General features: G+C 41.4%; 1 protein-coding gene across 1 annotated transcript in view; it reads left to right on the top strand.

The window, feature by feature from the left end:
• LOC144504504 (ribosomal protein S6 kinase alpha-5-like) overlaps positions 1–26,685 on the top strand; it is an 88,820-nt gene that overhangs the window by 13,801 nt on the left and 48,334 nt on the right. The window contains exon 2 of the mRNA XM_078229877.1: positions 24,276–24,347. Coding sequence (XP_078086003.1) covers positions 24,276–24,347 — 72 coding nt within the window. The remainder of the gene's footprint in view (positions 1–24,275; positions 24,348–26,685) is intronic.

Here is a 26,685-nt window from a genome sequence, read left to right as displayed (position 1 = left end):
TTTTGAGCTTTGTAACATGAGGGACATTGTTGTATGACTAGTACTGAGGGCCTGAGCTCCTGTGTTATTTATATTAGGAAAAGCTTTATTCCACACAACACAAATTGTATCACCAGGACCAGTGATTTTAGAATCCAATTCCATGATTTCTTTTGTGAAAATTGTAAATTTGGTGACTTTAATTATTTTTACATGTTTCCTTAGTTGTGGATTTAATTTTTATGTCTTAACTTTTTAACAACCCAGAATACGCATGAAAATAATAGGCGATATGTAGACAACTGCAGGTAAGTATATGGTATTTAACAGTAGTGGAGCTTTGGGTTGTGGAATTTTGGAGTGGCTATGGAGTGTTGGTCTTTGGTAATCTCTGGGATACTGGAAAAAGTATTCTAGCTTCCATTCACAAATGATATCAAAGAATTGGGAAGGAAGTATCTGAAATCCATGAGTCCTGGATAAGGGGGATCTGCTGCCTTGGGGGATGAGGAAAATGTTATAGGGTCTGGCACCATTGGGAGAAGGTTCCCTGGTACTGGCATCTCTGGAGAATGAGTTACTGAGATCTAGAAACACAGAGAGAAAGGATTTCTTGATCCAATAATGTTTATGTGAGAAACTGTGGAGTCAAACCAATGAAGAGGATTGGGATATTGTATTGTAGTGGGATTGTGTCTGGTAGTAGTGGGTGTGTTGCAATAGGAAATGAATTGGGTGATCTGGCACCTGCATTAATTTCCGATTATTTGATAAACTGTGTGTTGGTTTGTCGCCTGGCCTCAGTTTGATAGATGACAGTAAAAAGAGAAAAAACAGGATGGTATATGATGCATTACATACCACAACATAGAGTAGTAAGGATCTTACTATTGTATACCTATATATTGGGCAAATGGAGGCATGTTTGAGATTGTAGAGGATGTGTGATCCACCTGCAAGAGTGGTCATTGAAGCTAAGCCTGAGTAGAATATTTGGTGCCCAAAAATTTAACCTTTAATTGCAATGCTTTTTGGGATGGGGAATGGGCATATAAACTCAATGCAAAGATGCTGAAGGATGTGGAGGAGCAGCTGTACCTATTGGTGAAAACATACAATTTCTTGAAAATGTGAGTGTATGTTGATAAACCAATAAACAGGTTAGTAGCATTTTGGTTTTATAAATAAAGGCATAAAGTACCAGAGCAAAGAGGTAATAAATTTGTAAAAGATAGTATTTAGTGCACAGTTAGAGCACTGTGCTCAAATTTGAACTTTCCAGTGTAGAAAAGACCTTGTACATGATGAGTGTACAACATAGCCCATACCAAAGATGAGAAACTGTAGTTACATTGTGGGCATTGATATACTGGAACTTTTATCATTGGAGTAGAGAAGACTAAGCAGTAAAAGTACGACAAAGTTTTATTGGGTGAATAGGGACAGATTTGTTTCCTTTTGGTTGGGGTGTCTTCAGTGAGAAACCATTAGTATTAAATTGCCTCAAGAGTAAGGAAACATTCGCGAAGAATATGCAGAAGTTTTAGATCATATGCTTTACCACAAAGTATATGGGGAGGAGACCATTGCACCTTCTAAAGGAAGTGTAAGTAAACAATTTAGGCAGAGGAAAATGAGGTGAGAGCAAGATGGTGATATTAGTTTTGGATTTCTCTCGTTCTCTTTCTATTCAGATCACAATCTTATTTTGTCTATTCCTGCTTCCTTCTGGGTGGGAAAGCAAGTTACAATGAGGAAATAAGAAATTTGCAAATGAACATTGTTGCGGGGTTTGATGTTCAGCCTTTTAATTGATCACAACTTTTGTTCACTTTAAGTAACCAGACCAAGTCATGGAGTTCTCTTAAACAGCTGTTTTAATTCAAGCTATAGCGAGGACTAGGAAAGTCACAGGTCACAGTCTATAACTAGCCAAAGTACAAAATTCAGGAATATACAAGCAGTTATAGTTTCAAATTCGATTACAAGTAATTAGCATATACCAATCAAGGTATGGGAGTTTTCTCTATCCATTCATAGCTATTGATTAAGGTCACATCATGCATAAGATGCAGATATTAAAACCAATCACAATCATAGCACGCCTGCTTAATTATAATAGTCAATCAGCGTGAAGATTTAATCATTTTAGCTGATATTATCATTGATGTCCCAGTTTGTGTCTTGTGTTAATGAATTCTCTCAGGCTGAAGACCTTGATGCTTATCTGTGAAGACTTTTATAAAGACCCTCTGGTTTTACTCATAGCAGCTATATGATTTTTAAATTTGTGTGACTATCAACACTTTCAGACATGGATAGGTTAGATGAGTTGCCAATATTTAGCACGTGAAATTTAATGTGGATAAATGTGAGATTATCCATTTTGGTTGGAGGAATAAAAAAGCAATGTAATAATTCTGCCATTCAGCACCATCACGACGACTTCTAGTGCTGGTAAAGGAGCCAGGCTTGTCGGCAACGGGAGATGACAGTGCATTGGTGTTGGCTATCTGGTTTCCAGGGCGGTGCTCTGGAAGATATTCATAGGCTGCAAGTAACAAGGCTGAACACTGTATCTGGGGGAGGCAATAAGAGGGATTGCCTTATCTTCTTTAAAAAATCCCAATAAGGGTTTGTGGTTAGTAACTATTATGAAATATCTACCATAGACATATTGATGGAACTTTTTCACATCAAATGCAATCGCCAAACCCTCTTTATCGATTTGGGCATAGCTCTGCTCAGCATCAGAAACATTTCTGGATGCATATGTGATGGGCTTTTCCATCCCATCTCTCCAGTGATGTGAAAGTACCATCTGAATCCCGTTTGGAGAAGCATCACATGTCAGCACAAGTTCTTTCTTGGGGTCAAAATGGGCCATAAGTTAGATGACAGTAATTGACATTTGACTTTGTCGAAAGTCTCTGCCTGTGGTGCTTCCGAGGGTCATCTTTGGTATTTTCATAGCAGGAAATACAAGGGGAAGCCAATTTTGGGATAAATTTTACGTAATAATTTATTAATCCCAGGAATGATTTTAACTCCATGGTGTTCCTTGGAGTTGGTGCTTCCCTGATGGCCTTTACCTTATCTCTACTGGGTGTTATTCTTTGCCATCTACCCAATAGACTAAATAGATCACTTCAGCTGCTTGAAAGATGCATTTTTCCTCCTTAAGATAATATAAGAGATAGGAGCAGAATTAGGCCATTCAGCCCATCGAGTCTGCTCAACCATTCGATCATGGCTGATATGTTTCTCAACCCCATTCTCCTGCCTTTTCCCCTTAACCTTTGTTCCCCTTACCAATCAAGAACCTATCTGTATCTATCTTAAATACACTCAATGACTTCAAGCATACTCCAGCTCTTGAGAATCTCTGCACGACCTCTCCTAAGTTTGCATAATTGGATGATGGACATCACAGAGCATGCAGCTGAGCTGCAATGTATGTGTGAGACTGACACAAGACCGACGAATGTGGCATACCATAACAACAGGTCTCCTGGTAGAAGTAATTACAAACAGCAGCATGTTCTCTATCCAATTAAAGTCAGCAGCTGGGCTCTCAGAGCTTCAGGTTCAATCAGAGGCCTCCAAATCTCAGAGGAACACACTTATGAAGCAAATGCTAAGGAACTGAGAGGCCTCTTCAACATAAAGGTGCCCTCTCAGCTAGTATTTTTTAAAAGATATACAAATACAGAAGGCAGGCAGGCAACCACTATGGTTGAAGAATCCTTCTACATCCACAAACTGGAGAATCCCAGTTGGTCCCCCGTGCTTTAACAGAGCTCTTAATGAGCCTAATTGGCTGCCCATCTTGTAGAATCTTGTTACCTCTGCCGGCCTTGAATCTACCTCAGCCAAATTGGTTGATGCCAGGAAACCTGCATGCTGGCTAGTTCTGGTATTTTCAGGACATATCTGCCTGTATTCCTGACCTTGGTAGGGCCCAAAAATCCAAAGGGTCAGAAAAGGAATAAAGTTAGAGTGGGAAAAACAATTGGCAGATGGTGCATAAAGTAGGGCTTTGTGCAATTATCTTGGCGGAAGGATAGAAAATCAAATTTATTTAAATTTTGAGAGACTACAGAATACTCTGGTATACATCCAACTTAACCCATTTCCCAGCACTTAGTCCGTAACCCTGGAGGTTACAGGACTTCAGGTGCATCTCCAGACACCTTTTAAATAAGTTGAGGTTTTACACCTCGATTATCCTTTTAGGCAGTAAGTTCCAGACGTCTACCATCCTCTGAGTGAAAAACATTTTCCTCATCTCACCTCTAATTGTTCTACCAGTCACTTTAACTTTCTGACCCCTAGCTATTGACCTCTCTGCTAAGGGATAGGTCATAAGAACATAAGAACTAGGAGCAGGAGTAGGCCATCTGGCACCTCGAGCCTGTTCCGCCATTCAATAAGATCATGGCTGATCTTTTCGTGGACTCAGCTCCATTTACCTACTGCTCACCATAACCCTTAATTCCTTTACTGTTCAAAAATTTATCTATCCTTGCCTTGAAAACATTCAATGAGGTAGCCTCAACTGCTTCACTGGGCAGGGAATTCCACAGATTCACAACCCTTTGTGTGAAGAAGTTCCTCCTCAACTCAGTCCTAAATCTGCTTCCCCTTATTTTGAGGCTATGCCCCCTAGTTCTAGTTTCACCCGCCAGTGGAAACCACTTCCCTGCTATCTTGTCTATTCCCTTCATAATCGTCTATGTTTCTACAAGATCTCCCCTCAGTCTTCTGAATTCTAATGAGTATAGCTTCAATCTCTCCTCATAAGCCAACCCTCTCAACTCCGGAATCAACCTAGTGAATCTCCTCTGCACCCCCTCCAGTGCCAGTATATCCTTTCTCAAGTAAGGAGACCAAAACTGTACACAGTACTCCAGGTGTTGGCCTCACCAGCACCTTATACAGCTGCAACATAACCTCACTGTTTTTTAAACTCCATCCCTTTAGCAATAAAGGACAAAATTCCATTTGCCTTCCCTTCATGAACCCATGCTGCATCTTACCAATGGGACAATTTATATCCAGATGTCTCGCTATTTCTTCCTTGGTGATAGATTCAAGCATTTTCTCTACTATGGAAGTTAGGCTAACCGGCCTATAGTTACCCGCCTTTTGTCTGCCTTTTTTAAACAGTAGCGTCACATATGCTGTTTTCCAATCTGCGGGAACCACCCCAGAGTCCAGCGAATTTTTGTAAATTATCACTAGTGCATTTGCTATTTCTTCCGCCAACTCTTTTAGTACCCCGAGATGCATTCTATCAGGACCAGGAGAATTGTCTACCTTTAGTTCCATTAACTTGCCCAACACTACCTCTTTCGTGATAATAGTTTCTAGGTTCTCACCTGCCATAGCCTCCCTGCCATCAATTTTTGGCATGTTATTTGAGTCTTCCACTGTGAAGACCGACACAAAATACCTGTTCAATGCCTCAGCCATTTTCTCATTTCCAGTTATTACATCCCCCTTCTCATCCTCTAAAGGACCAATGTTTACTTTAGCCACTCTTTTTTGTTTTATATATTTGTAGAAACTTTTGCTATCTGTTTTTATATTCTGAGCTAGTTTACTCTCATAATCCATCTTGCTTTCCTTTATATTTTTTTTGTGGCTTTCTGCTGACCTTTAAAGATCTTCATCCACTCCACCCAGACCCTCACAACCTTCTACACCTCAATCTTATCTCCTCCAGGCCTTCCCTGTTCCAAGGAAAATAACTCTAGCCTATCCAATCTTTTCCCAATCTTCCAATCGGAACAACATCCTCATAAAACTCCTCTGTACCCTGTCCAGTGCAATTACATCATTTTTGTAATAAGGTGACAGAGCTGCGTGCAGTACTCAGAAAATTTGGCCTAACTAGTATTTTCCTTGGTCCAGCTAAACCTCCCCCACTCCTACGTTCTATGCCTTGGCTAATGAAGGAAAGTATTCCATAAGCCTGCTTAACCACTTTATCACCAGCTTAACCACTTTATCACCCTTACTTCAGGGATCTTTGGACATGCATTCCAAAGTCCTTGTAGGTGAGGTGCCTGAAGATTGGAGGGTGGCAAATGTTATGCCTTTGTTTAAAAAGGGCTGCAGGGAAAAGCCTGGGAACTACAGACCAGTGAGCCTCACGTCTGTGGTGGGTAAGTTGTTGGAAGGTATTTTGAGAGATAGGATCTACAGGCATTTGGAGATCCAAGGACTGATTAGAGACAGTCAGCATGGCTTTGTGAATGGAAAACCATGTCTCACAAATTTGATTGAGTTTTTTGAAGGGGTAACAAAGAAGGTAGATGAGGGCAGTGCAGTTGATGTTGTCTACATGGATTTTAGCAAGGCCTTTGACAATGTACTGCATGGTAGGTTGTTGCATAAGGTTAAATCTCACAGGATCCAGTGTGAGGTAGCTAAATGGATACAAAATTGGCTTGATGACAGAAGGTGGTTGTAGAGGGTTGTTTTTCAAACTGGAGGCCTGTGACCAGCAGTGTGCCTCAGGGATCAGTGCTGGGTCCACTGTTATTTGTCATTTATATTAATGATTTGGATGAGAATTTAGGAGGCATGGTTAGTAAGTTTACAGATGACACCAAGATTGGTAGCATAGTGGACAGTGAAGAAGGTTATCTCGGATTGCACGGGATCTTGATCAATTGGGTCAGTAGGCTGATGAATGGCAGGTGGAGTTTAATTTGGATAAATGCGAGGTGATGCATTTTGGTAGATTGAACCAGGGCAGGACTTACTCAGTTAATGGTAGGGCATTGGGGGAGAGTTACAGAGCAAAGAGATCTAGAGGTACAAGCTCATAGCTCCTTGAAAGTGGAGTCACAAGTGGACAGAATGGTGAAGAAGGTATTCGGCATGCTTGGTTTCATTGGTCAGAACATTGAATACAAGAGTTGGGACGTCTTGTTGAAGTTGTACAAGACATTCCAAGGCCACACTTGGAATACTGTGTACAGTTCTGGTCATTCTATTATAGAAAGGATATTATTAAACTAGAAAATGTGCAGAAAAGATTTACTAGGATGCTACCGGGACTTGATGGTTTGAGTTATAAGGAGAGGCTGGATAGACTGGGACTTTTTTCTCTGGAGCATAGGAGGCTGAGGGTGTGATCTTATAGAGGTCTATAAAATAATGAGGGGCACAGATCAGCTAGATAGTCAATATCTTTTCCCAAAGTTGGGGAGTCTAAAACTAGAGGGCATAGATTTAAGGTGAGAGGGGAGAGCTACAAAAGGATCCAGAGGGGCAATTTTTTCATACAGAGGGTAGTGAGTGTCTGAAACAAGCTGCCAGAGGTAGTAGAGGCGGGTACAATTTTGTCTTTTAAAAAGCATTTAGACAGTTACACGAGTACGATGGGTATAGAGGGATATGGGCCAAATACGGGCAATTGGGACTAGCTTAGGGGTTTTTAAAAAAAAAAGGGCGGCATGGACAAGTTGGGCTGAAGGGCCTGTTTCCACGCTGTAAACCTCTATGAGAGGAGTCTATATAGAAAATCAGTGTCTTTTAAATGTTGAGAGACTACAGAATACGATGGTATTGAGGTGTCTTCAATACCTGAAACACAAAAAGTTGGCTTCCAGGTAGAGCAAATAATCAAAGACAAATGAAATGTTGACTTTCATTGCAAAGGGGATGGAGTATAAAAGTAGTAAAGTCTTGCTACAACTGTGCAGGGCACTGACTGGTGAGATCATATCTACAGTATTGGATTACTTGCATTGGAAGCAATTTAGAGAAGATTCACTGCATTGATTCCTGGGATGAAGGAATTATCCAATGAGGAAATGTTGAGCAAGTTGGACCTATACTCATTGGAGTTTAGAAGTATATGAGGTGATCTTATTGAAGCGTGGAGTCAGAATCATAGCAACGCAACCTACTGAGTCCATGCAGGCTCTCTGTGGAGAAATCCAGGCATTCCTATTTCCCTGTTCTATACCTGGTGGGTCGGAAAGTTTATTTCCCTCGAGTACCCATCCAATTACCTTTCTAAATCATTAATTGTTCATTTTCACGGCCCTTGTAGACTGTGTGTTCCAGGTCATTACCACTCGCTGTATAAAATAAATTCTTCCTCACATACCCCTGCATTTTTTGCCCAAACCTTGTGTTCCTCCCCCTAGTCCTTGCACCTTCAGCAAATGGAAACAACTTTTCTTTGTCTACCTTGTCATAATCTTGTACACCTCTATCAAATTTCCCCTCAATCTTCATCCCTCCAAAGAGAACAACCCAAGTTTCTCCAACCTAACCTTGTAGCTAAAATCCTTCTTCCTGGACCTAACCTAGCATGTCACCTCTCAGGGGTCCTCACATTCTTTGTCAGCCGACCAGAACTGGCCACACTTCATGTGGCCTAACCAGAGCTTTAGAAAGTTCAACATTATCTCCTTGCTCTTTGTACTCAATACCTCTATTTATGAAGGCCTAGATCTTATATTTGAATGCTAATTATTCTCAACATGCTCTGCTACTTTGAAAGATCTTTGTGTATGCACATCCAGATCTCTCTGTTCCACTGTACTAATGACTAATAGTTACAACATTGCCAGAATATACAGATGTCTTCTGACAATGGGAATGCTAGGGGCATGTATGATGGGATCAAAAAGGTCCATCAGCAAAGAAAACAACACCATTGAAAACACAGGCAGAGGTGATCATCACAAACTGGAACACTACCTTGAGTTGTACTCCAGGAAGGATATGGTCACTATGGAAGCTGTATAGAATATAGGCAGCCTGCCCCTCACAGAAGGTCTGGATATTGAACTCAGTGCAGGAGCTTAGCAAAGCTATTAGAACCATAGAACCATATTGAGTCATTGTCATCGCCAAAGATCTGGGTGAGGATGACTGGCTGAACTCACAGGTAGAAACTGGCACTCCTGCAGCATCTTCTCTGTCTCTGCTGCAGAGCGGGGCAGTACCTCAGGATTTGTGAAATGCAAAGATTATGACCCTGTACAACAACAAAGGATTGCAACAATTATCAAGGCATTGGGGGCAACATTAGAACACTTTCTGATCCACTGTGGGTCAAATAGATGTTTTCTGCTACTGACACTCTTTGGCATATTCCCTTTGCTATCATATGATTTTGTTTCATTTACAGAGGGTAACTATTTGCACCAGAACTGATGGAAAGTTGTTCAACCTTACCCCTTGCCCCCTGAGATCCAAGACGAAAGTGCACAAAGAATGCCAAATTTCAAACAATCAAAACAGGAGAAAGGGTCCTGGAACAAAATATCTAATGTTAGATGTAATGATTGGGCAGCACTTGCTGAACAATCTTGAATGCGCTAATAGTTAAACTAGCAACCAATTTAAGATAACCGGTCGAGCTCATAAAGTAGGTAATTTATGCCTGTTAGAAGTGACATATGTTCACATTAGATATTCTCTGGAATATCTGATGGTTCCCAGTGCAGGTTAATTGCCATTGGAAGTTTGAAGTTACTGAACAAATTGCCATTCAGTCCTTGCTGGTCCTCTAGCACATCAACTGGGATTCCTCCTGGGTACAATTCCCTGTCCCGGGATCGAAAGTTATATTATATCTTGACTATTTTCTCTGTGCTTTAAAATTCTTTTTGTTTGTGGGTTAGTTATGCAGTCATCTTGAGCTGTTGTACATCTAGGTATAAATCTAGTTTAGTTTAGCCATGATGCAAATCTATTTTGATGACTAACGATCCTAAAATTAAGAGTCCGAGTAGTCTTAGTGAACATAAATCCACAATGTTTACTTTGGCAGTGGTGGGATTCCTGCAGTATAGACCAGAGAAGTTAGTGGTGATCGGCTGTGTTCTCCACAATCTGGCCATCAAGGGTGTAGCCTTATTAGGGCACATCCATTACCTCCAGTGATTTGGAGAACACCTCAGAATTAAAAGGAACTGGAGGAGGAATGATTATGTCCCCTATGTAACACTACAAACAGAGGGTAGATTATGAGGTTCCCAATCCAACATGGATTCACCATTCCACATTGTTGCATCCACTTCAGATTCCCCATCACAATATCCCCTGGGCCAACATCCAGCAATAAATAGCACGAACAAAAACCTGTCCAAAATATCTTTTACCAACAATGCATCCAATCACACACAATGAACTATTCACCCTTGTGCCTGTCTTACAGATGTCCTTGTTTGTCTTAGTGCTTTTATGCTGTACTACCCCAATTGTTGCAGCATGACTGGTGAAAGGCTACTGACTTTCATGTATGGGGGCACTGAAGACAGCTTTTCAGGATCTCTTGAACAGATCTGGACATGAGGGCCCGGCTGTGGATTGCACCATCTCGACATGGGTGACAGTTGTACAGCTGACTCTCTGGAAGGCACCAGCAAGGGCAATGGCTCAGGAAAACACAACTAGTTTTATTATGTTACCGAACATGCCCTGCTGTACTTTTCAGCACATATGTAAATGAAAGGATTGTAAAGATTATAACATTATACTTTGTGCACTGTTTTCAGTAAACTGTTGGTTTAGTGAAATCTAAGTTCATTCGCAATTCTACAGATATTCTTAAACCACTTGAGTTTCTCATGATCTAGTAAAAAAAATGTGGATTTATTTTTAGGTTTTTTTTTTCAATTTTTATATTTAGAATCTCTCATCTGCTAGGACAGGTAATTAACCTGTTTCTGGTTGCCCTACCTGTACTATTTCTGGATTGCTGCCAGGAAGTGGGTCAGATCAAGCTATGTGCTACACTTGCCACATCCTGAGATCAATTACTCACTGGAAAACTGGCACAAAACCACTACCTAACACTAATTAATATTGAAATGTGTTAATTAATTTTACTGATTTGTTTCTCATGTTATAGCTGATTTAATATAAGGTGCTGTACTAAAGATAGAGCAAAATTTTATCCAGAGATACAAAAATAGAACATAATTAAATTACTGTTTTTAGTTTGATTTTGATACACTTTTGTAGTGCCATGCATCAGATACATTTCCTTGACTGAATCAGGAAAAATATTGCCTACTTCCACTTAGCTGATTCATCCTTTGTGTAATTTAGCTTGATTATGAAATCATTAAACTATAATTATCCCTGCTGTCCCAAAGATAGTAAGAAGTCTCACAACACCAGGTTAAAGTCCAACAGGTTTATTTGGTAGCAAATACCATAAGCTTTCGGAGCGCTGCCCCTTCGTCAGATGGAGTGAAAATCTGTTCTCCAACAGTGCACAGAGACACAACATCAAGTTACAGAATACTAATTAGAATGCAAATCTCTACAGCCAGCCAGGTCTTAAAGATAAAGTGGGTGGAGGGAACATTAAACACAGGTTAAAGAGATGTGTATTGTCTCCAGACAGAACAGCTAGTAAGATTCTGCAAGATCAGGAGGCAAGCTGTGGGGGTTACTGATAATGTGACATAAATCCAACATCCCGGTTTAGGCCGTCCTCATGTGTGCGGAACTTGGCTATCAGTTTCTGCTCAGCGACTCTGCGCTGTCGTGTGTCGTGAAGGCCGCCTTGGAGAACGCTTACCTGAAGATCCAAGGCTGAATGCCCGTGACTGCTGAAGTGCTCTCCACAGGAAGAGAACAGTCTTGCCTGGTGATTGTCGAGCGGTGTTCATTCATCCGTTGTCGTAGCGTCTGCATGGTATCCCCAATGTACCATGCCTCGGGACATCCTTTCCTGCAGCGTATCAGGTAGACAACGTTGGCCGAGTTGCAAGAGTAGGTACCGTGTACCTGGTAGATGGTGTTCTCACGTGAGATGATGGCATCCGTGTCGATGATCCGGCACGTCTTGCAGAGGTTGCTGTGGCAGGGTTGTGTGGTGTCGTGGTCACTGTTCTCCTGAAGGCTGGGTAGTTTGCTGCGGACAATGGTCTGTTTGAGGTTGTGCGGTTGTTTGAAGGCAAGAAGTGGGGGTGTGGGGATGGCCATGGCGAGATGTTCGTCTTCATCAATGACATGTTGAAGGCTCCGGAGGAGATGCCGTAGCTTCTCCGCTCCGGGGAAGTACTGGACAACGAAGGGTACTCTGTCCACCGTGTCCCGTGTTTGTCTTCTGAGGAGGTCGGTGCGGTTTTTCGCTGTGGCGCGTCGGAACTGTTGATCGATGAGTCGAGCGCCATATCCTGTTCTTATGAGGGCATCTTTCAGCGTCTGGAGGTGTCTGTTGCGATCCTCCTCATCCGAGCAGATCCTGTGTATTCGGAGGGCTTGTCCGTAGGGGATGGCTTCTTTAACGTGTTTAGGGTGGAAGCTGGAGAAGTGGAGCATCATGAGGTTATCCGTGGGTTTGCGGTACAGTGAGGTGCTGAGGTGACCAAGATAGGCAGCAACACCCCCTCCACAATCATCCTCAACACCGGTGTCCCACAATGATGTGTTCTCAGCCCCCTACTATGCTCCTTATACACCTATGTATGTGGCCATATTTCCCTCCAATTCAATTTTCAAGTTTGCTGACGACACCACCGTAGTGGGATAGATCTCAAACAATGACGAGACAGAGTACAGGAATGAGATAGAGAATCTGGTGGACTGGTGCAGCGACAATAGTCTCTCCCTTAATGTCAACAAAATGAAGGAGATTGTTATCAACTTCAGGAAGCGTAGAGGAGAACGTGTAGCTGTCTACAACAACGGGGACGAAGTGGAAAGGTGGAAAGCTTCAAGTTTTTAGGTGCCCAGATCAACAACAACCTACCCTGGTCCCCTCGTGCTGACACTATAGTTAAGAAAGCCCACCAATGCCTCTACTTTCTCAGAAGACTAAGGAAATTTGGCATGTCAGCTACGACTCTCACCACTTTTACAGATGCACCATAGAAAGCATTTTTTTTGGTTGTATTACAGATTGGTATGGCTCCTACTCTTCCCAAGACCACAAGAAACTACATAAGGTCATGAATGTAGCCCAATCCATCATGCAAACCAGCCTTCCATCCATTGACTCTGTCTACACTTCCCGCTGCCTCGGCAAAGCAGCCAGCATAACTAAGAAGCCCATGCACTCCGGACGTTCTCTCTTCCACCTTCTTCCGTCGGGAAAAAAATACAAAAGTCTGAGGTCACGGACCAACCAACTCAAAAACAGCTTCTTCCCTACAACTGTCAGGGAATGGACCTACCTTGCATTAAGTTGATCTTTCTCTAGACCCTAGCTATGACTGTAACACTACATTCTGCACTCCCTCGTTTCCTTCTCTATGAATGGTATGCTTTGTCTGTATGGCATGCAAGAAACAATGTTTTTCACTGTATGTTAATACATGTGACAATAACAAATCAAATCAAAGAAGAGTCATGTTTCTCTGTCCACAGATGCTGTTACACTTGCTGAGTTTTTCCAATGCAGTTTTCTTTCAGATCTCCAGCATCTGCAGTATTTTGCTTTTATGATTTTATCCTCAGTTATTTTGAACTTGTTCCCAAGGTTCTGGTAACCTTGAGCTGTTGGTATATTCAGCTGTGAGTCAAAAGGTTATGTGATCAAGCTCCGATCCAAGAGTTGAGATTATAATTTAGGCTGAGATTTCTGTACAACACTGAAGGAAGTGCTGTATTGTTGGAGGTACCATTTTTGGGAGCTGACATAATCAACCTTTAGCTCCCCTATTGAAAAGCCTTTTTAAAATAATTATCTTGCCAAACTTGATGCCTATAAATAAGAGTAGACCTTCACACCCAATTTACTTAATTCTTGTGTACAAATGAAATGTGTTTCTCAAAGATAAACGGTTGAAATTAGAAGTAGATATGAGTAACTCAATTTTGATTATTTCCCAATTTTATTTCAAAACCTGTAAGAAAGAAGGCATTATAATCAAAATAAGGAACATACAATAAGTTAACTGGAACTTCTAAACCTGATAAAGATTTTTTGACAATGTTCCATCAGGGTAAAATTGATGTTTCAATTAGATTATTTTTTTCATGGGATGTGAGCGTCATTGGCCAGCATATTTTGCACATCTTTGATTGCCCTGGAGAAAGTAATGCTGAGACACCTTTTTGAATGACTATATTCACCCATGGTGCTGTTAGGAAGAGAGTTACAGGTTTTTGCTTCCAGTGATAGTGAAAGGTTGGTAATATAGTTCCAAGTCAGGATGGTGTATAACTTGCAGAGGTTGATGTTCCCAAACCTCTCCTTGTCCTTATAGGTGACAGAGAGCATGGGTTTGGAAGGTGCTGTCGAAGGAGGCTTGGTTAGTTGCTGTAGTGTATCTTGGATATGGTACACATTGCTGCCACTGTGTGACAATTGTGGAGAGATTGAATGTTTAAGGTGGTGGATAGGGTGCTGATCACGTGGGTTGCTTTATCCTGGATGCTGTCAAGCCTCTTGTGTTGTTGGAGATGCAGCTATCCAGGCAAGTGAAGAGCATTCAATAAAACACCTGACCTGTCCCTTATGTAGATAGTAGACACACATTTAGGAATCATGAGGTGATTCTTCTAAACTCCAGAGAGTATAAACCAGTTGTGTTCAATCATGTATATTTGAATTTTTAGAAGGCATTCACTAAGGAATCACATGAATTTTTGTTGCACAAGGACTCATGGGGTTAAGGTAATATAGAGGATAGGTTAAAGGGCTGAAACCAGAGGGTGGGATTAATAGGCAATTTTCAGGCTGATAGACTGTGAATAGGGTAACTTTTACAATGATCAGTCCTTTGTGCTGGGGCTTCAGCTATTTGCAATCTATATACATGACTTAAAATGATTAAGGAACCGAGCATAATATATCTAGTTTGTTGATGTACAATGCTAGCTGGGCAAGTAAGCTGTGAGAAAGACACAAAGGGATACAATAAGTAGGCAAGAAGGTGGCAGATGGTATATGATGTGAGGTTATTCACTTCATTAGGAAGAATAGAAAAATATAATTTTTAAATGCTGAGAAGCAATTCAATGTTTATATTCCACATGATGTGGATAATCCTTGCACACAAAACACACAATTAACATGCAGGTACAGCAAGCAGTTAGGAAGACATATGATATGTTGGCCTTTAATATGAAGAGGTTGGGGTATAAGAATAAGAATGTTTTGCTGTTATTGTGCAAGACTTTAGTGAGACCATACCTGGAGTATTGTATACAGTTTTGGTCTCTGTACCTAAAGAAGTCTCAAATGCTTGCCTTAGGAAGAGTGAACAAAGAATCATTACTGATTACTCAGATGACAGGATTGTCCTATGAGGAGAGATTGAGTAGAATGTATTGTCTGAAAATTTTCTGAAGTTTCAAAGAATGAGAGGTGATATAAAATATTTTTCCTTTTTAACATGTAGTATATTGAATGTTTATGGGTTGAAATCTCTAATTGAATATTGAAAGAGAACTCTTAGACATATATAATATATATATATATATAAAATCCAGGTTAACACGATACATCAGTAGTGCTATTGATTCCTACTGTTTAGTATGTTTGAATATAAATGGGCATAGACTGTGGTTTCTCCCATTGTCAAATGAACTGCTGGAACATGGAGAATAGACACAAGTACAAGCTACCGGAGGGCTGTTGCCAACCACATAATCACATCACAAGTAAAATGGTGCATTGTGGAGAAAATATCAATTCATTAATAGTCCTTTATCATACATCCATTGATAAAGTATAACAGGGCTATGGAAATATACTTCCAGACATACATTGTAGGATATGTGCCTAGGATGCCAGCTGAAAGGAGCCATGTGAACACAGTTCTTGTCTAAAGGTTGCATTAAGTTTAATGCATGGTGGGCATTCACTAGAGTTGGATTACTGAGTTGGGGTTGGGGATTTATATACCTGAGTGCGCTTCCTGGAGACTGGTCAGACCTACATTGTCTGGTTGTAACGTGGTCCCAGCAGTGGGAAGACAAGGTTAGAGCCTCCGAGCTAGTTTGGACAACTCGTTTGTTGTGATCGTCATAGCGGCCAATAAATTTTTAAAAGAAATTCAAACTTCCAATTAATAGCTGAAAGGATAACACAACAAAAATTCATGTTTAAGACTTTTACTGTAACAAAATACAAAAAGTACTCAATATTTCACAAGTACTCAGGCTAAATATTATCTTCGTAGGCAATTCTAATTAAACCCACAAACAGATCATTCCCTTTTTCCTTTTAGCATGATCAAAAATAGACAGATATACTTAATGCTGTGCTTTAAGTTGACAACTCTCCCAGAACCCTTCAAAGGTGACTCTTAGCTCCCAAGGGTTTACTTTTGTTTTCTTTTCTCAACCTGTAAACATTTAAATTCAGAACTGTCTTTCACACTGAGGTTTTTTTTCCTGGAGCACAATCTAGGCATATTTTCCAGCCTCGTCCTAATGCGCCTATGCAGTACTACCTCAGTAACTGCAACATTTCTACTGGAAGCCGCTAATTCTAGGCATGAGAAACTGTGGATAGCTTTTCAGGATGCCCTCAAGCAGCCTTGGGCCTCTAGGGATCTGCTTCTGATTGCAGCACCTCAGCTTGGGTGGCAACAGTCTTGGCTGGCTGGCTGAGAGGTAACAGGGCACTGGCGGAGTGGCAATAGTGGGAGCATGAATGCTTTTATTGTGAGATTCCACTGCCACTCCCGCTTCCATGTGGTGGCACCTCACCAATCCTAGTAATTTGCTGCAGGACAGAATTTTGGACTTCTGTAAGAGTCTCATGCCCCTTTACGCATTAAGATTTGCACCCATGATGACACAGTCTAAGCTTCCATAGAAGCAAGTATGGATCTTATGACTTCCATTTGAGCGTATGCTGAGACAACGGGAAGCTTCTGCCTGTGCTGCAGTAAAATCGTTCCATTATGAGTTGGTGTACCAGTGCTGCCATGGAATTGACCACCACTTCCAAATTGGAAAGTATAGGCTCCAAGCTCTGCCACATTTGAGTCAGATTCCACCATGCTCTTTGACAGTAACTAGAGGCTCTGTGCCAGGCCTGGCAATGCATTAAGCATCTTGTTGTGCATCATCATCTGCATTATTCTTTTATGCCACCTGCTTAAAGTTCTTAGCTCAGTCCATTGCAGCAGAACACATCTGCAACCTCGCCTTCATGGGATTTCACACACACCACCCTTTTTTCAAGGTTGATTGCAGCCAATCCATGCTTGGTGTCTCAGTATGTGCTGATCCTGACTCTGCGCTAACCTCTGAAGTTCATTTAGTGCCGATATCTGTGCCAGTGACAGTGTATGTCAGATCAAGTGACAGTGCCTATTCATCACAGATATAAAGTTGCTCTTCCTCTTCAAGTTGGGCTGTCCTGAAGCTGTTCAGCTAACAGTTCTTGGGTATCCAAAAGCATAAGGCAAGGGTTGGGTGAGGCAAGCAGGAAATCCATGGTCACACCATCTGCAGCTTCCTCCATGCTGCATCTCAGGATGTGGGTGAGCTAGGAGTTGAGAATGGCCACAAAGCTGTAGTCACTTACTATCATCCTGGATGGTTAAGGGCTATGTTGCTGCTGACCTGATGATGCAGAGCATGATATCATTGAGGGGGTTCAGCAGATGCAGTCAATCGGCCCTCCTTGGTGCCATGACAACGCTCTCCCACAAGAGAAGGCAGAATGTCAGTGATTGTGTGGCATTGTGCTTGGTTGAATGATGTGCCTGCCATAGCTGAATGCCTAGAAGTTTGTGTAGATGGCATGAGGTGTATGTGTGAGACAAATATTGGAAAGTGTGTGTAACTTGAGAGACAAGTCCTGAGTGCCAGGATGTAATGCTAATGCTCTGGGACCCGGATTTGAATCCTGCCTCGGCAGATGGTGGAATTTGAATTCAATAAAATATATCTGGAATTAAGAATCTACTGATGAGCATGAAACCATTGTCGATTGTTGGAAAAACCCATCTGGTTCACTAATGTCCTTTAGGGAAGGAAATCTGCCGTTCTTACCTGGTCTGGCCTACACGTGACTCCAGAGTCACAGCAATGTGGTTGACTCTCAACTGCCCTCTGAAATGGCTGAACAAGCCACTCAGAATAGGGGAAACTAGGGATGGGCAATAAATGCTGGCCAGCCAGCGACATTTATGTCCCACGAATGAATTTTTTAAAAAAAATAGGGTTGCCAACTCTCCAGTAATTGAAGATCAATCTCAGGACACTGCTGTGTGCAATCCTGGAGAAAAATCCTCCGGACATTTTTAAAATAATATGATTTTTAGAGACTGTTTTTGGAACATTTATCTTTACCAGATTTTAAAATATTGAAATTTGTGGGGGAGGCAGTTTGATTGACAGTTAAGCATATGTAAGTGGGTAATGAGTCCTTTTGCTTTCTAATAGGTGTAGGAAAGTGGTGCTTCGCAAGTATGAATGCGTTGGCTGGAGTATGGCGACAAGTTATTGATAAAACCTCCAGGAATACATTTAATCACAGTTGGTAACCCTACACTGGATAAGTGAAAGAGTCTGCCGTAATGTACAGCATGACAAATTGGTGGTGTTGTGGTTATGAGATGTGATTTTAGGATGCATCATCGCCTTGACCATTCATGTGAAGTAATTAAACTTCTCTCAACACTACTGTCATGTTCTTGGGGTCAGATTCTGTGTATTCACTCCATGGCTACATGCTTCCACTCTGTTTGTAAGGATGTTCCTTGAGAACCTGCTGCCCATCCCCATGGAAACATGGCCTTTCTACTGTCCTCCATATGATGACATCCAAGGCAGCAGCAATGAATCTGGAAGCCCTTTCCCTTGCCTGCTGCACCATTTCCCTGTCTTTCAAGAGAATTTACCAGCGGTTTCCTGTCCATTTAGAGCTGCTTCCCAATGCACCTTTAAAAATGAAGGCTGCCAGCACCATTGCAAGGAGAACAGCTGGTTCAGCACCACACAATTATTATGAGCTGAAGCACCAAATTTACGTGCTTCCCATCTTCGTCCAAATCACTGCAGTCAGGCCTTGAATCTTGGTCCTTGCACGTAGGAAGGAGAATCAACCAACCTCAAACCCTCTAAGTTCATCGCACGAGCAGGGAAAGTAGCTGCCTCCAGCATAATCAAACATCCCACCCAGGCATCAGTATCCAACTTGGAAAATGTTAACCTGCTCGCTTTAGCATTTTGTCAGACATAATGTTTGAAATTATGTATGATATTAATGAGGAAGTCTTAGCATCTGTTTTGCTGACTGACAGAGATTGTCTATGCTCTACAGAAGGATACTTCTATTAGTGGGTGAGGATGAGAGGATTTAGATAAAGATTGAGAAACTAACCTTGCATTACAGTCATAATTTCCAGTTCTAAACAATTACTGGGAAAATAGTGATATTTCATTGTGCTAAAAGCAGTAAATGAGGGAAATACTCAGCAGGTCTGACATAAGAAATAGGAAGAAGTCTCAACACCAGGTTAAAGTCCAACAGGTTTATTTGGTAGCAAATACCATAAGCTTTCGGAGAACATTGCACAGCTCGTACAGTGATCATGAGCGGGATTTTCCCACCGCGCACGCCCTATGACTGGAAATTCTCACCTGAGGTCAATGGACCTCATTATGGTATTTGCTACCAAATAAACCTGTTGGACTTTAACCTGGTGTTGTGAGACTTCTTACTGTGCTTACCCCAGTCCAATGCCGGCATCTCCACATCATAAGAAATAGGAGCAGGAGTATGCTAGTTGGCTATTGCCCCAGCCCTGCTATTCAATAAAACCATGGCTGATCTGATTGTGGCCTTAAATCCACTTTCCTGATTCCCCATAACATTTGATTCAATCAAAAATCTGTCTAACTCAAGTCTTGAATATGTTCAGCAACTCATTCTCACTGGACTTTAGGATAGAGAATGCCAAAGATTAACAGACCTCCGAGAGAAGAAATTCCTCCTCATCTTCATCTTAAATGGGAGATCCCTCACTTATTTTGAAATTATGCCCACTAATTCTAGATTCACTGATGAACATTCTCTCAGTTTTGACCCTGTCAAGCCCTCTCAGAATCTTATTTGTTTCAATAAGAGCTTCGGTGGAAAGAGGAACAGAAATAATGTTTGTGTCCTTGACCTTTCATCAGAACTGGGAAAAGTTAGAAACATAATAGGTTTTAAAAGGAAACAGGAAGTTGAGAAAAAGAACAAAAAGGAAGTTATGCCATAGGGTGGAAGGTGGTAGAGATTAAATGACAAAAAAGTTGAAGGTGCAAGGCAAAAGGAAGTTTAAATTGGTCAATTAAAGGAAAAAGAGATGTGTATGGAAGAGGTGTAGAAGGCAGAATTGTGAAGAGGCTCTCTACAGTTTTCTCATTTTTTCTTGTTTTCGAACAGCAGACGTTCATGATTCTGCCATTCGTATCATTTTTCCCTTTACTTGTCCTATGTTACTCCCTTTTGTGTTACACCATCAATGGGGAACCGATGGCCTAGTGGTATTATTGCTAGACTATTAATCTAGAAACTCAGTTAATGTTCTGGGGATCCGGGTTCAATCCCACCATGCTGATGGTAGAATTTGAATTCAATAGAAGTATCTGGAATTAAGAATCTACTGATGACCATGAAACTATTGTCGATTGTTGGAAAATTGGTTCACTAATGTTCTTTGGGGAAGGAAATCTGCCGTCCTTACCTGGTCTGGCCTACATGTGACTCCAGAGCCACAGCTCCTGGTTACCTCACCCAGCCCTTGCCTTATGCTTTTGGATACCCAAGAACTGTTAGCTGAACAGCTTCAGGGCAGCCAGCTTGAAGAGGAAGAACAACTTTACACCAGTGATGAATAGGCTCCTAAGTAGGGATGGGGAACAAATGCTGGCCAGCCAGCGACGCCCATGTCCCATGAATGAATTTTTAAAAACCCTTTTGTTATTGAAACTCTCCCCCCTTTCAGCTTACCACAGACCTTTCCCTTTGTTAATTTTCCACCCTCCTCCATCACTGGTTCTTGCTCAAAACTTATTACATCTCTTAGCTTTTCCTTGTTCTGATGAAAGTTCATTGACCTGAATTACTCTATTTCTCTCCACAGATGTTGCCAGATCTGAGTATTTTCAACATTTTCTGTTTTGTATTTCAGATTTCCAGTATCCGCAGTATTATACTTTTTAATTCACTGTGCTAGTGACTTGAAGGATAAATGTGCAATTAGCAGAAGAAAAACGATAATGAGTAATTTTCACAATGAATGAATTTTACATTGCATAGCTCGTACAGTGATCATGAGCGGGATTTTCCCACCACGCATGCCCTAAGACTGGAAATTCTCGCCTGAGGTCAATGGACATTTTCATGGTCTGCTGAATTTTCTGTCCTGCCTGCCACAATTCCTGTGGCAGGTGAGATGGCAAGATTCCACCCCATGTTTCAATAATAGCTTTTTGTGCTTTTTGGTGTTCCTATAGTGTTTTGCTATGCTATTTCATTAACATTGCTGAATTTGAACAACTTGATAGTTTTGTTATTTTTCAACCTGAAAAGAAACTTTATAACATGAATGGACTGTGTGCAGAATGTGCTTCTTCATTTCACTAAATTATAACATATGCTATTATTTCTCCATTCTTTGCTTTCCCCCACGATTTTCTTTCTTTTTCAAGTCTTTCACCATCAGGTCGCCATCTTTAGATGAGACAAAATCGATCTAGCCAGCAAACTTGTGCTCTATTCTCTGGTTGCGCAAATATAATTTTAAGCATGGTGAAATGGTGCAGCAACAATGATTTTTCTACCACTAAGTCAGAACACCTTATTATGTGGCATGTACAACTTGATGGAGAACTAACAAATTGTAGTAATCTTACATAGGCAGATATCTTTGTGAAGCAAAGCTGCAAATTGCTGATTAAAATGGGTGGATTCCGCTGCTTGTGTTGCTATACTCTCCTCAATTTCATTTTTTTTCTCAAGAACATGTTTTCTTCCATAAGGTATTTGTATTTTTTCTTTCCCTTTTCGGTTTTGCAGATTGCCTTGGCAATCATCATCTTATATCTTGCCAATCCAAGAGAGACCCATTTATTCTGACTTTCTGATTTCTGTTGGTTACCCAATCCTCTATTCAAACTAATAGATTATCCCTAATCCCATGTGAACTAACCTTGAGTATTAACCTTTTGTGTGGCACCTTATCCAATACCTTCTGGAAGTCTAGATATACTACATCTAAAGGATCACCATTATCCTCCAGCCTTGTTACATCTTCGAAGAACCCAAGCAAATTAGTCAAATATGATTTATCCTTCATAAAACCATGCTGACTCTGATGGATTACAAACAGACTTTCTAAATGTCCTGTTATTACTTCCTTTATATAATGGATTCTAACAATTTCCCAACAACAGATATTAAATTTATTGGCCTATAGTTTCCTACGTTTTGCCTCCCTTCCTTTTTGAATAATATTAGCATTTTTTCAATCCACCAGAACCGTTCCCACATTCAGGGAATTTTGGAATATTGTAACCAATGGATTCATTATCTCCAATGCCATTTCCTTTAAGACCCTAGAATGTAGGCCACCAGACCCTGGGGTCTTGCCTGTCATTAATCCCAGTAGTTTGCTCGGTACCTTTTCCCTACTGCTGCTGATAGTTCTAAGTTCCTCCCTTTCTGTAACCTCTGCGTTTTCTTTTACTATTGGGATAATACTTGTGTCCTCCATTGTGAAAACTGAGGCAAAATATTTATTTAGTGTCTCAACCATTTCTGCATTCCCCACTATTAACTACCCAACTTCATCTTCCAAGGGACCAGCATTCACTTTAGCTGCTCTCTTCCGCTTTATACACTTACAGAAGTGTTTGCTGTCCATTTGTATATTTCGTACTAGCTTTCTTTCATAATTTACCTTTGCTCTGTTATTACTTTTTTAGTGACTCTTTGTTGCTCTTTAAAAGCTTCCCAATCTTCCAGTGTGCCACTGACCTTTGCAATACGGTATGCCTTAGTTTTTGTCTTTAAGTTATCCTTAACTTCCTTGCTTAGCCATGGAAGTCTTCCCCCCACCCTACCGTCTTTCCTCCTCTTTGGAATATATTCTAGTTGGGAAGATTTGAATATCTCCTCAAATATCTGCCACTGTTCATTAGCTGTCCTACCTTGTAATATTCCTGCCCAGTCCACTAGGGCCAAATCTGACTTCTTGCCTATGTAATTTCATTTGTTGAAATCATAAATGCTAGTGTGGGACTCTAGTTTCTCACCCTCAAAGTGAATTTGAAATTCTAGCATGCTATGATCACTCTTCCCTAGAGGATCCTTAACTATGACATTATTTATTTGTCCTGCCTCATTACATAATTCCACCTCATTACATGGTTCTGTTGAGTGTAACTACTGAGGCATGTTTCTAAAAATTTATTTTTTAATTTACGAGGAAACTGATTTCAATACCCCAGTATAACAAGCCTATTTTTCTGTATAATTTGTTTTTAAAATTCAGTAATTTTAAAATCAGCTTATTCTTAGTTGAGAACTAATTCAAAATGTTTAGCTTTGTAATAATTATTAATGCTATACAAAATTATCGCTATTAAACATATCCAGAATTCTACTGCCCCGCCCACCACAGGAATCAGAGCGGGCGAGGGACAGACAATGGGAAGGTCCGTTGACCCTGGACGGGCTTTTACAGTTTTGAGACAAGCGAGGCCGTAAAACCCTGCGTAATGTTTGAGAATATTTCCCAATTTTGCTGCTTGGTGATATGCAAATGATTTTGAGCAGAAACATGAGAAAACACTTTTCAAAATTCAAGTAATTTTGACTCACTTTACACTCCAATCATTCATTGTTCCTAAAGCAGAAACTGTAAATGGTCCTGCTGTTCTGTGCCTCCTATTTTGTAATATTATTTATTGTGCAGGCTCTTTCCTACCATCTGTCAGTTATGTCCTTCATGGGTGTTTCCTTAATCCATTCTTTCAAGCCATTCTTAATTTCCCCCCTTCTCTTCCTGCTGTTTTTACCATCCAGCTACTCTCTGCTCTGATTGCATTGGTTCAGGCCGTCTTCTTTGGTCTCAGTATTGCATCTCCACAGAGTGGACACCATGAAAGATTTTAAAAGCAACTCGTGTTTTTAAAAACAAACACCAGAACCTGGGTCATAAAGAAAAAATATTCTGAGGATTGTGTGTGTCATCCCGAACAACTCCAGTGTGAGAATTTTCCTCTTGGCATCCTATGAAAAATGGCTCAACAACCTTACTGCTAGGTTTTGTGTTTAAGTGAATGACTATATTGCTATGCGCTATATTGCTATCTTCATCCTGTACTTTTAATTTAATTGACAGCTAACCTCACTGGACACAGAGAAAGAGTTGGATTAGAAAACTTTGAGCTACTGAAAGTTCTGGGAACAGGAGGTGAGTTTTGGATAAACATCTTTTGTATCTCTTCATATTACACTAAAAGATTGCAAATGATTCAGTAAGCCACAAATGCCATAAAATTTCAAGTTCAACCTGTATTTTGTACCAAATTAGCTGTATACTGTATAATTGGTATCACTCGGTTAGGTAAGGAAAATTCAGTCCTTCGTTGTGCTGCTAGTCATAACCAGTGCGATCTCTGCAGGAACTGTTCATGTGTTGATATGATGTGAGGATAAGATCTGGCTTGATTGTGATGGGGTTGATATTTGTTGTTGAATCTCATAAGAAAATAATTAATGCTGCTTGGGTGAAGTTGAAAATAGTGTCAGTACCTGTTGAACTTCAGTTCACCAAAAGATCTTGGAAGAGGTGATGTAGGAAGAAAATCAATAAAATTTTAAAAAGTGAGAATCATATCAATAAAGGGTGATCAATTTTCAGCATATGTAAGTGAAACATTGAGAGACCTAACCCATCAAAATTGTTTGTGTTTGGTCAGGTTGGATGTTTAAAATGCTAACCTGAATTCCAACTCCAACCTGCGGACTTCCAGTTTGAACAGAGATAGAACATAGAACATAGAACAGTACAGCACAGAACAGGCCCTTCGGCCCACGATGTTGTGCCGAGCTTTATCTGAAACCAAGATCAAGCTATCCCACTCCCTATCATCCTGGTGTGCTCCATGTGCCTATCCAATAACCGCTTAAATGTTCCTAAAGTGTCTGACTCCACTATCACTGCAGGCAGTCCATTTCACACCCCAACCACTCTCTGCGTAAAGAACCTACCTCTGATATCCTTCCTGTATCTCCCACCACGAACCCTATAGTTATGCTCCCTTGTAATAGCTCCATCCACCCGAGGAAATAATCTTTGAACGCTCACTCTATCCCCTTCATCATTTTATAAACCTCTATTAAGTCTCCCCTCAGCCTCCTCCGCTCCAGAGAGAACAGCCCGAGCTCCCTCAACCTTTCCTCATAAGACCTACCCTCCAAACCAGGCGGCATCCTGGTAAATCTCCTCTGCACTCTTTCCTGCGCTTCCACATCCTTCTTATAGTGAGGTGACCAGAACTGCACACAATATTCCAAATGTGGTCTCACCAAGGTCCTGTACAAAGAACAAAGAACAATACAGCACAGGAACAGGCCCTTCGGCCCTCCAAGCCCGCGCCGCTCCCCGGTCCAGGATTGAATCCTGAATCCAGGATCCCCGCCCAATTTTCCAGCCTATCTACATCCTAATATCCTATCCACCGAGCTGTCCCTCACAGCTACGATGCTTTGTTCATCACAACCTATTAACTCACCCCCACCCCCCCATTCCAGACCATGTGATCTCCAGGGAGAGGCGAAAACCCAGAGTGAAAACCCCAGGGCCAATATGGGGGAAAAAAAAATCTGGGAAATTCCTCTCCGACCCCCTGTGGCGATCGAAACGAGTCCAGGAGATCACACTGGCCCTGATCAGAAAATGCTTCCCAACCCTATTCATTTCCACTTCTGCTTTACGAACACCATCTGAATTCCCTGCCCCCGAGACAGGTTCCCAACTATCCGCAGTCTCGCTCTGTACTGGCACCAGCAAGATGATCATAGAATGAAGCCTTGAAACGAGAAACAAAGAACAATTAGCCCGCGCCGCTCCCTGGTCCAAACTAGACCACTCTTTTGTATCCCTCCATTCCCACTCCGTTCATATAGCTGTCTAGATAAGTCTTAAACGTTCCCAGTGTGTCCGCCTCCACCACCCTGCCCGGCAACACATTCCAGGCCCCCACGACCCTCTGTGTAAAATATGTCCTTCTGATATCTGTGTTAAACCTCCCCCCCTTCACCTTGAACCTATGACCCCTCGTGAACGTCACCACCGACCCGGGGAAAAGCTTCCCACCGTTCACCCTATCTATGCCTTTCATAATTTTATACACCTCTATTAAGTCTCCCCTCATCCTCCGTCTTTCCAAGGAGAACAACCCCAGTTTCCCCAATCTCTCCTCATAACCAAGCCCCTCCATACCAGGCAACATCCTGGTAAACCTCCTCTGTACTCTCTCCAAAGCCTCCACGTCCTTCTGGTAGTGTGGCGACCAGAACTGGACGCAGTATTCCAAATGCGGCCGAACCAACGTTCTATACATCTGCAACATCAGACCCCAACTTTTATACTCTATGCCCCGTCCTATAAAGGCAAGCATGCCATATGCCTTCTTCACCACCTTCTCCACCTGTGACGTCACCTTCAAAGATCTGTGGACTTGCACACCCAGGTCCCTCTGCGTCTCTACACCCTTTATGGTTCTTCCATTTATCGTGTAGCTCCT

Source organism: Mustelus asterias, chromosome 15, assembly GCF_964213995.1.
Source record: "Mustelus asterias chromosome 15, sMusAst1.hap1.1, whole genome shotgun sequence".
NCBI classification, from domain to species: domain Eukaryota; kingdom Metazoa; phylum Chordata; class Chondrichthyes; order Carcharhiniformes; family Triakidae; genus Mustelus; species Mustelus asterias.
This window is presented reverse-complemented; position numbering and strand designations above follow the sequence as displayed.